This window comes from Arachis ipaensis, chromosome B1 (assembly GCF_059453495.1).
Source record: "Arachis ipaensis isolate K30076 ecotype BB chromosome B1, ASM5945349v1, whole genome shotgun sequence".
Lineage (NCBI taxonomy): Eukaryota > Viridiplantae > Streptophyta > Magnoliopsida > Fabales > Fabaceae > Arachis > Arachis ipaensis.
This window is the reverse complement of record NC_142436.1, coordinates 6,518,925-6,535,125: the sequence shown is the minus strand read 5'-3', so window position 1 is coordinate 6,535,125 and position 16,201 is coordinate 6,518,925. Positions and strand designations below refer to the sequence as shown.

Below are 16,201 nucleotides of genomic sequence, written 5' to 3'. Positions count from 1 at the left end.
GTTTTGCAATTGCTAATGAAGTTAACTTAGCTATTGGAATAGTGAAGTTGTTAGATGAATTTGGTCTGGACTAGTGGATTAGTTGTGGAAAAGGGTATGTAAATTTGAATGGTTTGATCCATGAAGATTGAAGTTAGTGTCTAGAGAACTGCTATCTTTAGTTAAACCAAAATAATGTTTTTGATTTCACACTTTCTCTGCATAGCTAGATGTGATTTCTTGGTGTGACATCAGTAATGTTTATTCATTTCTTATTAGTGGACAATAATTGATTATTCTTTACTTTCAGATTTCCAATCTATTACTAGCAGTGATGTCTGATTTCAAACAATGGGTGTGATCAATTAATTTTTTTTGTAAATATTGGCAGATGGGTGATCCGTTAATTACAATTATATTTCACCATGGAGGGTCGTTTATCACAGAGGCTGATGGGAGTATGTCTTACAATGGTGGAGAGACTTGTGAGTTGCCGGATATTGATACAGACACGCTGGATGTATTCTTCGTCCGAGACTATCACAAGAAAATTGGGTATGACAAGGTTAGCCAAACTTGGTGGCTGGTGCCTAATCGGCCTATGAAAACTGGTTTAAGAGCAATAACAGATGATAATGAGCTGATGGAGATGTGTTACCTGGCTCAGCAGAACAAGGGGGTTATTCATGTGTACTACGAACATGGAGTATCTGAGCCTGTGTATATTGAGGAAGCAGAACCAGTGGTTTCTGGCAAGGAGCTGATGCTGATACCAACCATTATCCCCACCCCAAAACCCACCACCAATGCCACAGCTGAACCAATTCCCAGCACAACACCATGCAATCCAACTTCTGAACCAAAGAATACTACTGAATCCACAAAACCAAAGGAGCCACCTACCTCATTAGCTGCTGGTAACCGAAACAAAGCAGGAAAAATTTCCCCCCAACCCACTGCAAGTCTTGGACCTAAGCCCAATCCACCACCAAAAACAATGGCCCAACCCAGTAAAAGCAAGCCCAAAATCCCACAAAAAAAAATGCCCCAACCCACAGCAATTTTGAAACCTTGGTCCAAAGGAAAAGAAACCAAGAAGGCTAAAACAAAGAGAGGCTATAAAAATGTAAAAATAGCAGCAGCAGCATGTGGAAGGAGGCCACTGACAAGAGCTGCTGCCACTGGAAATATTGCAAGAACAACTGGTAAAGAAAAACAGCCCAAGACAGCCTTTGTTGCTTTGTCTAGTTCAGAGGGATCCTCAGACAGCCATGACAGTGACGATAGTACAGAGGATGAAGCATATAGGCCTGGTGGTGATGAAGTGTCCAGTGAAGAAGACTTGCCTCCGGATAGGACAGCAGGAAAGAGTAATGTGAAATTGAGAAGTAGGCCAGGGAAGAAACTTATAAAAGGAAAGAAGTCTGTTATGGTTGAAGAAGATGGTCCTGTTTGTGCAGACTCAAATTTTGAGGATGATGAAATCATTTTTGGACCGATTCCTAAGTTTAGATCATCAGTTGCTCCTTATCATGATGTGCAGGATGATCCTTATAATGATTCTGATGGTGGAGACTCATGGCACTCGGAAGAAATGAAGACTCCTCCAAACTCTGAGGATGAGTTGGAGGAAGTTGATTCAGATGACGTATTCCCTGCATTTAGAGAAGGAGGGAGGTTTGGAGAGCTTAGGCTAGAGGTTGGAATGACTTTCACTACAAAAATGGAGTTCAAAGAGGCTGTGCGTGAGTATTGCATACAAGAGGGTAGAAGGATTTGGTTTAAGAAGAACGATAATGTGAGGATGAGAGCTGTGTGTAAGGATGCGAGCTGTGGCTGGCTTGTGTATGCCTCTAACAATACTGAGAACAACTGCTGGCAGATCAAGACATTCATGGATGACCACACCTGTGCAAGAGAGACCAAAAACAGACTAGCTAATAGGAAGTGGCTAGCCTGCAAATTGGTGAAGAAACTAAGAAAATATCCGAATCTGAGACACTCTGAGGCTGCACAATATTTTAAGACTAAATGTGATCTGGAACTAAACAAGTCTTCACTGACCAGGACCTTAGGAGATGCTAGATCTGTTGTGTACGGTGATGTAGCTGCCCAATATGGCATGGTGAGAGATTATGGGCTGACACTGCTGAAGAGCAATCCAGGATCCACTGTCACAGTTGGGGTTATACCTCAGCCCAACCCTGATGATGATCCAATTTTCGAGAAGATGTATATCTGTTTGGAGGGATGTAAAAAAGGATTTCTGGCTGGTTGCAGACCCCTCATAGGCTTGGATGGGGCTTTTCTGAAGACCCAGCATGGTGGTCAGATATTGTCTGCAATTGGCCAAGATGCAAACAATCATATATATGTTATTGCCTATGCAATTGTCCTTGTTGAGAACACTGAAAACTGGAGATGGTTCTTGGAATTACTTCATCAAGACCTGGGGGATTATAAGAAGAACAAGCTCCGTTTTATCTCAGATATGCAGAAGGTATGCAATATTTATAGGTTGTCACTTAAAATGATGTTTATACACTGGGCTGCTGATTATATATGCTGAATTGATCTATTGTGACTTAAAATGATGTTTATACACTGGTTGTGACTTAATAGTTCTTAGTTATAACAAGTCACTGGTTGTTACTTATTAGTTACCGATTGGGTGTGTTTCAACATGATGATTATACACATGGCTGCTGTCTATATTTGCTGAATTAATCTATTGTGACTTATTTATAAAGTGGTTGTGACTTAAGAATTCTAAGTTATTTAGTGTCAACCAATCTATTGTAGTTATCTATATGATGTTAATACACTGGGCTGCTGTCTATATATGCAGAATTAATCCTGGACTGATTATATGCTGCATAATGTTCTGTCAATCTGTTGTTACTCATTTATCCTGTTCTGCATAATGTTCTGTAATAGTGCTGTGTAGGGACTAGTTTGATGTCACTTACATAAGTGTAGGGACTAGTTTGATGTCACTTGAACAAGTCTAGAGACTATTTTGATGTCACTTATATAACTGTAGGGACAGATTTGCTGCCCGATAACAACTATCTGACCCCTTCTTTGGTATCTGAAACAGGGCCTTATAAATGCAGTTAAGGAGGTTTTTCCAGATGTCCATCACAGATTCTGTGTTTGGCATATGTGGAAGAACTTCAACAAGAAATGGAAGGATCTCCAGCTTAGAGGGTTACTTTGGGATTGTGCAAGGTGTACTAGCCAAGATGGCTTCCTTGATATCATCAAAAAGATTGAAAGGGTTAATAAGGAAGCCTGGGAGTATTTGAATAAGTAACCTAGAGACTCTTGGAGCCGGGTATTCTTCAGTAATGCACCTAAAATAGATAACATCTGCAACAATTCCTGTGAAGTCTTCAACTCCAGGATCAAAGATGCTAGAGCTAAGCCTATTTCACACTCTTAGAAGAAGTCAGAATGTATGCAATGAGGTCGATAGCTAGGAACAAGGTGAAGCTGAATTCAAACACTGGAGTTCTACCTCCTATACAGCGCAGTAGGTTAGAAAAGATATGGAAGGAATAAAAAAATTGGGTCCCGATGTGGTCTGGTGACGCAGAATAGCAGATTATGAGAAGTTCGAAGTACATGGCTGACCGACCAACATGGTTGTGGACTTGGGAAAGAGGCTCTGCACATGTAGTTTCTGGCAATTGAGTGGTAATGTTTTTTAAATTCATTGTCTTAGTCTTATTATCATTATCAACCTTTGTTGTAGGCTTACTGTTGTTGTCTTCGTTGTTGTGTGAATGCTGTTTAGGGATGCCATGTGTGCATGCGTGTACTGCACTGGAAAGGGCTGGTAAGAGACTGGAGGACTACTGTCATCAGTGGTTGACCATGGAAGCATATAATAACACATATGTCTTCCATATCAATCCAATTCCAGGTTAAGCACTATGAAAAAAGTCACCATATAACAGACCACAAGCACCAAAATTTAGAAACAAGCCCGGACTACTTAAGAAAAAAAGAAGAAAAGATGCAGATGAGGAGTCAAGTGGGAGTAAGAAGTTGAAGACGAAGATGAAAATAATATATAAAAAAAGTCGATGTCGTTGTTGTGGCGAAGCAGCACACACCAGAAGGAACTGTCCAAAGAGGGCTGCTGCCGAAGAGGCTACTGCAGCTGCAGAAGCTGCTGCTATAGAGGCTGCCGCTGCACAACCCACTGCTGCTAATGGTGGTGAAGGTCAGGTCAACTCTGCTGCCCCTGTCCCAGAAACCCCAACCGAAATCAATATTGACCAAAGTCAACCACCCTTGGAAGCAACTGATGACTCTCAACAGGTTCACGAGCTTATATGATTTTAAATTTATCATACTCACATCCTTACCTAGTTTACTAACTATGTTACATTTTTTTTGGCTGATAGGTTCTACCCTCACCTGTTAGGCCACCAAAGCTCCCTCTAAAAAGAAAGTTAGCCAAGGGTTGTGAAAAACCAGCTTCAGGAAGTAGCAATCCACCAGTAACCACTCCACCTGCTGCTATCCCACCGGGAAGTAGTCATACATCAAGGAATCCCCCACCTAACTCTATGCAAGGTGCAACACAGGGAACTGCTACAAGGCTTACAAATTTCATGAAGTTTGTGCCGAATCCTAGATTCAAGGCACCCAGGCACAAAAAATGAAGATTAGGATGATTATGTTTAGGGAAAGCAGGCTGTCTTTTTGTATCTATTTTACTGATGTTGTTTATAATGTCTAAAACATTGTCCCAGTGTTGGGGATTTTAGGGAAAGCAGGCTATTTTTTTGTATCTATTTTGCTGGTGTTTTGGCTCTATATTGCCTTTTTTGAATCAAACATTACCAATATGAATATGAATTATGAATTATGATTTTATTCAATTGAGTTTTCTTAGCCTTTTGTTTATATATTATCCTCTGTTACAAACTTAAGACTAGTTCAAGTGCTGTCCATTTCTATTTCATTGAAAAGAAGTCCAGGAACAGAAGTATGCATATAATCAAACACCTTACACTACAAAAAAAAGGCCTATGGCCACGGTAAAAAATCGTGACCATAGCTAGTAAAAAGGGTGACTATAGATCTATGGTCACGGTTTTGGACCTATGGTCACGATTTTTTACCGTGGTCTATTCTCTCGTGGCTATAGGTCTATGGTCACGATTTTTTGAGCTATGGTCACGGTTTCAATTTTCAAAATCTGACACTTTAGGCCACGTTTTTTTACCGTGACCATAGGTTAATCTATGGTCACGGTAAAAAACCGTGACCATAGCCTCTATGGTCACCCCTCCTTAAAACCGTGACCATAGCCCTATCTATGGTCACAGTTTTTCACCGTGGCCATAGACTCTATGGTCACCCTCCTTAAAACTGTGACCATAGCCTATCTATGGTCACGGTTTTTCACTGTGGCCATAGCCTCTATGGTCACCCCTCCTTAAAACCGTGACCATAGCCCTATCTATGGTCACGGTTTTTCGCCGTGACCACAGCCTTATCTATAGTCACCCTATTTTAAAACCGTGATCATAATTTATTCTGTTTTTTTAGATTTATTTTTTTAAAGCATAATCAGATCCCAAAATTATGATAATCACAAAATAAGTCTAAAAAGAAGAAATTCAATAAATCTAAATTGTAAAATTTACATTATAAACTATATATGTTTTTAGTCCAAACAAGACAAATCAAAATATGGTATAATTTATTCATTACATGTAATACCAGGTAGAAGCTATTAAAAAAATTACAAAAGACATCAAAATATTATACTGTGAAAACAAAAATATTCTCTAATATAGTACATATTCTTCTCATCCTTTGAAAACAAAAAAAAAATTCTTCTCTAATTTGTTCGCTCATCTTGTAATATTTTTCACCTGAAACCCAAAAAAAAAATTGAACCATTGAACAATTGATTAGAAATTAGTTAGAACATGACAAATTACATTAAAAAAACACACAAGCACATTAGAGTATTGGACACACAAGATCAGGAAAATCTGAAACAGTTGATCGCTTTGTTTGAAAAATACCTTCACTTTCAGCAAGGTCAGTTACTATCTTGAAGAATTCCAAGCCTTTGGTGAAAGTCTTTACTTTCCATGTCCTCTTTGATTTTATTACATTCAAGGTTCCAGGAATTCAAAGCACAAAGTGACATTAATGCGTTTTGACCCCCAACAAAGTGTTAACAAATTTAAAAAGAAAGAAGGAAAAAAAAGAAAACAGAAGGATGCGACGAAATCTATATGAAGAATTAGCCCCCAGCATTATGCTTTCTCTTGTAATGTTCATCTTATGCCGAAAAGGCATTCTAGAATGTATAAACTAACAACAAAAAAAGTGGGTTAAAAGGTTGCTTTTAAGTAATGGAGAAATCCCTCACCTGAACATAACAGGATCTCACCCTTCTCCTTCATTTTATCTTCATATTCCTAGTTAAGAAAGAAATCGGTTTTAGATCAATACATCATAATAAGTAATAATTTACAGAAACTATTTATAAAAAAAGATTAGCATACAACTGTGTGGAGTGACTTCTGAGTGTAAATTTAATTAAGGTCAGAGATAAAATCAACTTGAAAATTGGCCTCAGAGTGCCAGAGATCAACTATCACAGTTATATGTTCTCCATTATTGTTTTTCATAAAAAGAAAATAATTGTGTGCAGTTATATACAAGTGAACATAATTCCTCCATTGAGAATCAAACAACGTTCCCAAGATAACCACTAATTTGGAGGCAATTTGAAAGAATTTATGCTCACAAACTTACTGACCTCTATTTTCTTTAACTTCATGTAAATCTTATCATGTTAACTAGTTCTAATTATCAGAAGATGATCATGATTCTTGAAGAAATCTCAATTCTCGGCACTTAGCAGATATTGCAAGTCACTACAAATTAGTTTTCACTATTCCACATGATAAGAGATTCATGCATTCTATAGCAAAACACATGATCAATTAATACTTTCATGATGACAACAATAACAATAATAATAAAACAATAACAACAACAACAAATAAATAAAAGAAAGTGGTGTGAGAAAGCTCAAGACTTGACATACTCATCATTTTCAAGTTCTCAATCTGTTTCTTCAGCTCAGGATCTTTCTTAAGAATTTTCACTTCCCTCACCTTCTTCCTTTCCTTCTTATTCTATTAAGCAAAAACAAAAGAACAAATAATTATAACTAAATTAAAATAAATAAGTAAGCAAGAACTTCGTAATAACAAAAATCTCAGTAGATAAAGCTGGGTTTCATTGAAGCAGCTACTAGGGTTAGAAAGAAATACCCCTATGTCTATCATTATGACTTCCCCTTCAATTTGTACAGCGGCTACTTGCATTATAGTTTTTCAACTAATTAGGGTACATATTGAAAAAAAAATATGAGAAAAGAGTGAAGAATTACCCTTTTCAATTCCTTCTTGTGAAGCTCCTTTCGATAAGCATCGGTAGGGTTCATGACCATGCCGCCGTTCGTGGTCTTCATTTTTTCTTATTAAAAAATGGCGAGTTCATATGAGGTTATGACTTAAGATCCATTCACACATTCGCACTCTTCCCGGATTCTTTTTCTCAATTCCAAACTCAGAACACAAACTCAAAATCTTAAAATCAGAGGAGCAAAGACCACCGAGCAGTGAAGCAGGGAAGCAACAGCAACGACGCGAAAGAAGGGAAGCAACAACAAGCCTGGCGATGAGGCAAAGAAGCAGCGACGACCCACGGCAAGGAGCGGAGCAACGACAACCCACGACCAGGAGCGAAGAAGCAGACACGGCGCACACAGTGAAGAGAGACTGAGTTGGGATACGCAGTGAATAGAGTGGGGGTTTCTGCCTTTGGTGATGGTGGGGGCTGGGAGGAAGGAAAGTGAGCTCGGAAGAAGAAGAAGAAGAAGAAGAAGAAGAAGAAGAAGAAGAAGAACGAAACGGGCTAGGGTTATCTTCTTCTTTTTTTTTCTAAGTTACGAGGGAATGGGAATTTTGGGAGGGAGGAGGATTTTGGGAAGGATGGGGAAACGACCACGTTTCGGGGAGGGATAATAAAAAAATGAAAAAATAGAGATTTTGAGAGAGGAGAAACGACGCCGTTTTGGGGATGAAATTAAAAAAAAATTTGTGATCATAGACCACTTTAGGCCACTCTCAATAACCGTGACTATAGACTCTTTTAGGTCACCCCCCAAAACCGTGACTATAGATACCTTTAGATCACCCCCTAAAACCGTGACCATAAATCCTTTTAGGTCACCCTTTTTTGAAAAATCGTGACCATAGACCCTTTTTGGTCACTGTAAAAAACCGTGACCATAGACCCCTTTAGGTCACCCCCAAAACCTTGACCATAGACCCCTTTAGGCCACCCCCAAAAATCGTGACCATAGACCCCTTTAGGCCACTCCACAAAACCGTGACCATAGACCCCTTTAGGTCACCCTTTTTTGAAAAACCGTGACCATAGACCTTTTTTAGTCACTGTAAAAAACCGTGACCATAGACCCCTTTAGGCCACCCCCCAAAACCGTGACCATAGACCCTTTTAGGCAACCCTTTTTTAAAAACCGTGACCATAGATGCTCTATGGTCACCCTTTCTCTAAAAACCGTGACCATAGCTTTTTTTTTTGTCACGGTAAAAAACCGTGACCATAGACCCTCTATGGTCACGATTTTTTACTGTGACCAAAAAAACCGTGGCCATAGACCCAAAATGTTGTAGTGTTAATTTCCATTTCTTTCAAACAAAAGGATAGGAACAACTACATGAACAAGGAATGCATATAACATGCATGTCATTTGTTTTTTGCTAGATACAGTTGACTCTGCTGTCTATCCAGCTTTAATACAAGAACACCAATTACAATCAGCAGCATGAACACAAACATCAAAATTCTCCCCATTTTGAGAACCCTAATTTTAGCTTCTAATTTACCAAATTTCCAAGCCATCTTCATCTTCCATTCCTCATCATCAACTGAATGTCTTGTTCTATCATCACATGGCATGGCATCTTCCAAAATTTTATCAACCCAGAAAAACAATCCACACCATTTCTTACCTACTGTATGCACATCAAAGAAAATTCAATCAGCAAAATTTATATCCATAAATACAGCAATCAATAACAACAATACTTACATTGTAGTTTGGGCAACCCAGGAACGGTCTCCCTGGATTAGAATCCGTCCCTGACCACCGCAGCACCGGTCTCGACCTGCAGGCACACCATTCTGGCAAACGAGCTTCTCTGTTTCTGTTCATTCTACTCATGATACTTCCAAATGATTGTGGGTTGTTCGAGCTCCCAGCTGTATTGCTCGTGCTAGCCATAACCGACGGGTTTTAGAGAGGGAAAAGAGAAGAACACAGCACCGACGAGAAGAGAGCAGAGTGAACAATGTGGCCTTCAAATTTGGGGATTAGGGTTTTAACTTCACCTGAGGGACCAAATTGAGTCGGAAGAGTTTACTCTGCCACATCAGCTAGCTGTTGTGAGTCCTACGTGTCAACGACGCTGCCAACTAAGCTTTCCGATTGCGCCACCTGTCCATAAATTGCCGGAAGGACAACTTTGAGTCCTGGAGTGCAAGTTCGGGGATGACTCTGAGGAACTTTTAAGTTCAGGGACTATTTTGAGACTCGAGTGCAACTTCAGGGACTACATTGATGCTTATCTCATAAAAATACATATTAACATCTCATACAAAATTATTATAATATTTTAAAAAGTTTGATCATTCTGATAATTGATTATTTAGTTAAAAAATTTGTGATCAATATGTATAAATATATATTATTTTTAATATATACCTAATGACTAATTTAATAATTAATTTTTAGTATATATATATATATATATATATATTTTATATAAAAAATTATGAGTAACTCACTTCCACACTTGGTACCAACAGCAAGAGGTTTGCCACAAAAGTTCAAGGTGTGCAACACTTTCCTCCAATCAAGCAAATCTTCTATTGTAAAACCAGGCGGGTAAGCTGTATATATATATAATGCTAACAAATTAAAACTATAACGAAAATAATGTGATTCTTTTAATACACAGAAAATAAACATATTAAAGCATCTCCACACACAAAGAATAATTATAAATTATTAATTAGATGAAGACTCATATGCTGGTGTCGTCACATGAAATTAATAGTTAAGAATTGATAAATAATTTGACAATCTTGCTACGTTATCAACGATATTTCTGTCAACTTCTGCCAACTCTGATTTATAACGGTATTTAATGGAAGTGTTTTTGTGGATGTGTCTAATAAAAATATATTTTTTTTATACTTGTCTAATGGAAATGTCTTTATAGATGTATTTTTTGGATGTGTCTTTTTATATATGTGTTTAAAATATAATAATTAATTATTGTTGATAATAAGTTGGCAGATAATATATTGGTACTCTATACTTTTTCATAATTTAATATGTTTGACTAAATTACCATCTAACAGTTATTAGCAATCAATTTCACATAAAAACAACTGCATGTGAATTTCTATCTATTAATTATTTATCAAAAATATCAATTATTATGCAAAAAAAAAATATTGGAATTAGTAAGCTATCATCAACCGTTGATTTTGCAACAATAATAATCTTGACCTTTCCGTATAAAATATTCAAAAAGGAGAATGTTAGGGGCAGCAACTTTTGTGATTTATAGCCATCAAATAGCCATCAATGATAGTTTTAATGGTGTGAGATTGGTGTGAAATTTCATCTAATAGTTCACTTTATATGTTGGCCAAAATTTAACAAATTTGCTGGCTCCTAGACTTTTCCTTAAAAATATTAAACATTACGAACAATATTTAGGTGGGTTATTTAAAAGTGTAGTGTATTTTTTATGTGAAAAACTCACAGTCATCATTATATACATTTTCACTTGTGTTTTTGACATTTCTTTTTAAGAGATAAGTTATTGTTAGTTAGGTGAAAGACAATTTTTGTTAGTGGGTTATCAACACTCAGAAAGCAAAGAAAACAGATAATTATGTGCTCCTTTAATTACCATGAACCAACTTGCATGCTTTCATCTACATATATATCTTGTTACAAACGAGGAGTTGCTATTAAATTAGTTTCTTTTTCTACATAAAAAATTATCTCCCGGACCAAAACAAAAGTCAGTAAGTCACTCATATATTTTCAAATCAACAAAATTAAATTAGTCGACTTAATTATTTACTATTTTAAAAAGCTACATATATAATAAGCACAAATATTTTACTAGATGATCATCTCCATATATAGTGAAACCCTATATATATAAATGATTCTTTTTTTTTTTTTCAATGTGGATGAAGAGCTTATATAATCTAATGAACAAGATGCCACAACTAAATTGCAATGGCACACCACAAAAACTAAGAAGAAATATGCAATTAAATAAAGAAATAAAAGTATTGAATCAACCACTTTTACAACCTCATAAAAAAATTTAAAATTTAATATTGAATTAACCACCTTTAAAAGTCTATAAAAAATTTTAAATTTTTTCATGGGCTTTTGAAGTTGGTTAATTCAATAAAAAGAAGAAAGAGAAGAAAAGATGAGTAATTAAAGAAAGTAAACTAAAAAGAAGAGAATGGTTACAGACATAATTTGCGATTGAGATTAGCGCAGCAGCATGGAAGGTTGGCTTGTTGAATGACGTCACAGCAGCGTTTATTAGGGTTCATAAGTGTTGGAGGCTCTCCTTTATGCATGTAATACATGCACTCTATTTCAAGCCCACGAAGATCGGTTTCACAATCCTCTGCTGCTGTAAATGTTGTTGCAATAACCATTCCCATCAACATCAACCAACATACTATGGAATATTTGGATTTGGATTGATCCGAACCAACCATATTCGATTCTCTCATCTTCTTGTTTATGCATGTTATATTGGTATTTATGTGTGTTTGGTAGTGCTACTTGAAATGATGAGTGTATTTATGGAGAAAAGGGGATTTTTAATGTGTCATAAACGCGTATTTTGTGTTGGCTTGGACATTACTCAGCAAGAATTTCATTGTTTTAATGATCTTTGATAGATAGGGGTGGCAGTTGCCAATCCGCACCCTATATATTGTTATAGAAAAAGTTTAGGGTCCAGTAATTTTATTGAATTTTGATCAGCATGTAACCAGCAGAGAAAGATGAACCATTAGATGAAATTTCACACTAATTTCATACCATTAAATCATCATTGATGGCTATTTAATGACTACCAATCACAAAAGTTGCTGGTCCTCTAACATTGCTCTATGTCATGTTATATTAAAAATATATTAAGAGCGACTCTCGAAGGAAAATTCTTTCATTTATGTAAAAAAATCTTTAACTATTTAAACAAATCTTCAATTAAAATTTTATCATTTTGGTTTATATAAAAGATAAATTTATTTAGTAGTATATAAATACTAAATTACAACCCCAAAATTTTATCAGATTATATTCTTTTTATGATCTATATATGGATAGGATTAAAAATCCACCGTAAAGATAAATAGGGTTAAAATTATTATGTTATAAACCCGCGAATAAAATATGATTAAATTTTAGTAAAAAAATATAACTCACAAATAGAGTTAAGATTGGGTGTAAACTCTATTCTATTTTACTCATTATCAACTCTAATTTTAGATGGTAATATATAGGATATAAGAAATTAATCACAATATAAAATATCAACAAAAATATTATGTAGTATATACATATTTAAAATAAATTAAACTAATAACTCAGTTATCATGTATTTATATATAAATATATACAATTTAGTTAATTTTTAATATATATTTTATATTTTAATATATATTATTATTATTATTATTAGATATATAGTCTTTTTTTGTCAGACTAAGATTTTGGGAGAAGTGGTTTCATAGCATAGTATCAAAATTTTATGTTTAAAAGATTTAAAATTCGATCCTTGGTGATCTCAAAAAAAAAGTATAAGATAAATAAAATGAGAAAAAAAATGTATATACAAAAATTAATCAAACTCAAAGACGCTCTTATTTGAGAAGACATATTAGATATATAATCATTCATATTACCTCTTCCTATCAATTTAAACTTAAAAAAAAATAATTCATGACAATTATATACAAATAGTAGATATTATAGTTGATTTTATATATATATATAACATGGTTGAAATACAATAATAAAAATAATAGATTATCATAGATTATTAATTTTGGAAAAACATTTGTTAAGAAAGTAATCAAACTGGAATTTGCAAATTTTAATCTATTAACTATTATTTATTATCAAATAAAATTTTTTAATTAATATATAGCTAACGTGACATGTTTTTAAGATGTTTTTTAATTTATTTTATTTTATTTGATTCATTTAAATGCGTTAATTAATTATTTATTTAATTTGATGGAGATAAATATTAAATTATTTAATATTTTATTTGACTATATTATTTATAATTAATTAATTATATTAATTATTTGATTTGATTAAAATAAATGAATTGATTTTTTTTAATTTGTATTAATTTTTTTATCTCACGTATTTTGATTAATAGTTTTAAAAGTATTATAATTTTTACATGACATATATAATATATTTTTTATTTATTTAATTTAATTTATTGAGCCAAATAATTATAATTAATTTATTATATTAATTATTTAATTTAATCAATATATATATTATTGATTTAATTTATTGTTATGTTAATATTTGTGTCATTGTTTACCAATTTTTTTTTAATTTTTTTTGTCTTAAATATTTTTATTTTAATTTTTTTAGATTTTTATTCGTTATTAATATTTCTTTTTATATTTTAATATCAAATCAAATATTTCTATTAATATTTTTTTTTGCTATTTATTGTCTAATAGTTTTATGTACACCATTAATTATCTGATCGTGAATTAATATTTTTTAATTTGACCTATTTCTATATTTTATAATTTATTCACTATAAAAAATTATATATGCTAGAAGAGATTTTTTTTACCAATTGTTCTTCTATCAGTAATTTTTTTTCTCTTATAATACATTATTTTTACTCTTTGATTTTTTTATAAACTATAACGTAGCGTTTATTTTGAGGTACTGAGACAGAGACGGAGAGACTGAGATTCAGTATTGTGTTTGTTAGTTTAGAGACTGGTACTAAAATTTCTGTCTCTGTCTCTAAAATTTCAGTATTTCAGTACCTCCAAAAAGTAGGGACACAGGGGACTGAAATTTTTAAAGATGGAGACTGAAACTTTAATAACATTTTATACCTAAAATAATTTCATTTCAATTAATTAATTCCAATTTTACCATTTGTGCAAATTAAATTAGAGTTTCATTAGTGTTTCAATTCCTGTCTCCCATTTTGCACCAAACAGAATATTGAGATTTATTTCAATTCCTGTCTCTTAGTCTCTGTCTCTCTCTCTCAGTCTCAGTCTTTCCGTCTCTGTCTCTTCATCAAACGCTACCTAAAATATTGTTAATTATTATTGTACTCTTTCTCTTCTATCATTTCACAAGAGTTAAAACAAGATATTGTGCATTTAATTGTATTCATCTTATTTTTAGCAATTTTAGTAGATGTTTAAACTAACAAAAATAATATGAAATTATTTTTAGGTATAAATACGGCTACTTTAACTCAAGAATAGACAAAAATATGTTGGTGCGTTTTAATAGGTAACAACATTGATCATATTAGTTTGATTCTAAGAATGAATATGATACTATAATATAAAATAATTCTAGATATATTTTAACAAAAATAATTCTCTATAATAGTTTTTTTTTACTATGGTAGTAATGAAGGTAATTTAAGGACAAATTGTATCTGATTTATCTCATGTTAGATTGTACTTGCTCAAATCAGTTTAACATAAGAGTAAGAAGGTTTAAAAATTTTACTCATAAATCTTGAAAAAATATCTACAAATTCAACTACTAATTTTATTTAAAGAGAAATCTTTAAAAAGATATAATTCTAATGTAGATATTTTAATTTAGTGCTTGTTTGGATACCATTAAATTATTAGAAAAAGATTTTTTTATTATTAAAATATCTTTTTTTATTTTTTAGTGTATTTAACAAAATTTTAGTACAAAAAATAAAAGCACTAAAAAAAACTTTTTTAAAAACTAAAATTTACATATTTTTTAAAAGATTTTTTATTTAAAAAAATATATTTTTAATATAATAAATAAACAAAAAAAATACTTTTATATTGTTATACCCAACATAATTGTTAAACAAAAGATCTTTAAAAAACTTTTAAAAAAATCACTAAAAAAAGATTTTTTCGTAAAAACTCATCTAAATAAGTTCTTAATCACAAACTATATAATACTGTTAATTAATAATTGTTATTCTTTAAAAAAAGTAAAATTATTACTCACTAATTTTATTTTTTATAATATTAAAAATAATTAAAATTAAAATTTATTTAATTTTATAAAATTTTTATAACAAAAATAAATATGCATATTTTCATTTAAAAAATAAAAAATATGTTATATATTTTTATATATTATCTCATAGAGAATGTGAATACATATATACTAATTTGTTAAATTAAAATTAATGTGTTGTATAAATAATACTTTAGTAGTTAACTTATTTAGACTGATTGTCATTCATTTTAAATCTATATTTATAATCTTTTCACTTCAAGAGTATATAAATAGAGATTTGAAATTGGCTTCTATATGACAATAAAAAATTTTAAGAAGATTATATATTGAAAAATATATTTTTAGAGCAACATCTCATCTTCACGTCATAAGTTTTAAACTTATGAAGGATTAGAAAACACATTCCTAATCTAAATTTTATATAACTTATCTAATATAGATTACATATATGTAGAGATGAAAAAATCTTATTGGATAAAGAAAATTGGTTAGGCTACACCTCAGAATAGAATAGGACTCGTGTGTCCAAAGTTGTAAAGCTGAAAATTTTTCATAATAATCATAAAACATCACTAGTATCATTACTTATTAGTATGTGAATACTCCCGAAATATGTTGATCCCTCTTGTATAAAATTTTAGAAATGTCTCAAAAAATCTAATAAAAATTCACCAACTAATTAAGTTCGTAGAAATTGAGAATATTTTTCTATTAATTTGCATTATCTTTGTATAAAGGATAAAAGTGAATTGGAGTCAGAAAAAAAACTCAGGAGCTAACATAGTT

At 32.6% G+C, this 16,201-nt stretch overlaps 2 protein-coding genes across 2 annotated transcripts; one reads left to right on the top strand and one right to left on the bottom strand.

Annotated features, from left to right (window-relative positions):
• The first annotated feature begins 370 nt into the window (after window positions 1-370).
• LOC107645174 (uncharacterized) lies at window positions 371-3,295 on the top strand. The gene is made up of 3 exons (XM_016349145.2): window positions 371-892; window positions 1,001-2,479; window positions 3,080-3,295. The coding sequence occupies exons 1-3, from the start codon at window positions 371-373 to the stop codon at window positions 3,293-3,295; spliced, it is 2,217 nt and encodes a 738-aa protein (XP_016204631.2).
• A 5,507-nt stretch (window positions 3,296-8,802) lies between these two features.
• Window positions 8,803-9,340, bottom strand: LOC148575623 (uncharacterized). The gene is made up of 2 exons (XM_088501656.1): window positions 9,145-9,340; window positions 8,803-9,071 (listed from the first exon to the last, which is right to left on the bottom strand). The coding sequence occupies exons 1-2, from the start codon at window positions 9,338-9,340 to the stop codon at window positions 8,803-8,805; spliced, it is 465 nt and encodes a 154-aa protein (XP_088357782.1).
• Window positions 9,341-16,201: the final 6,861 nt, after the last annotated feature.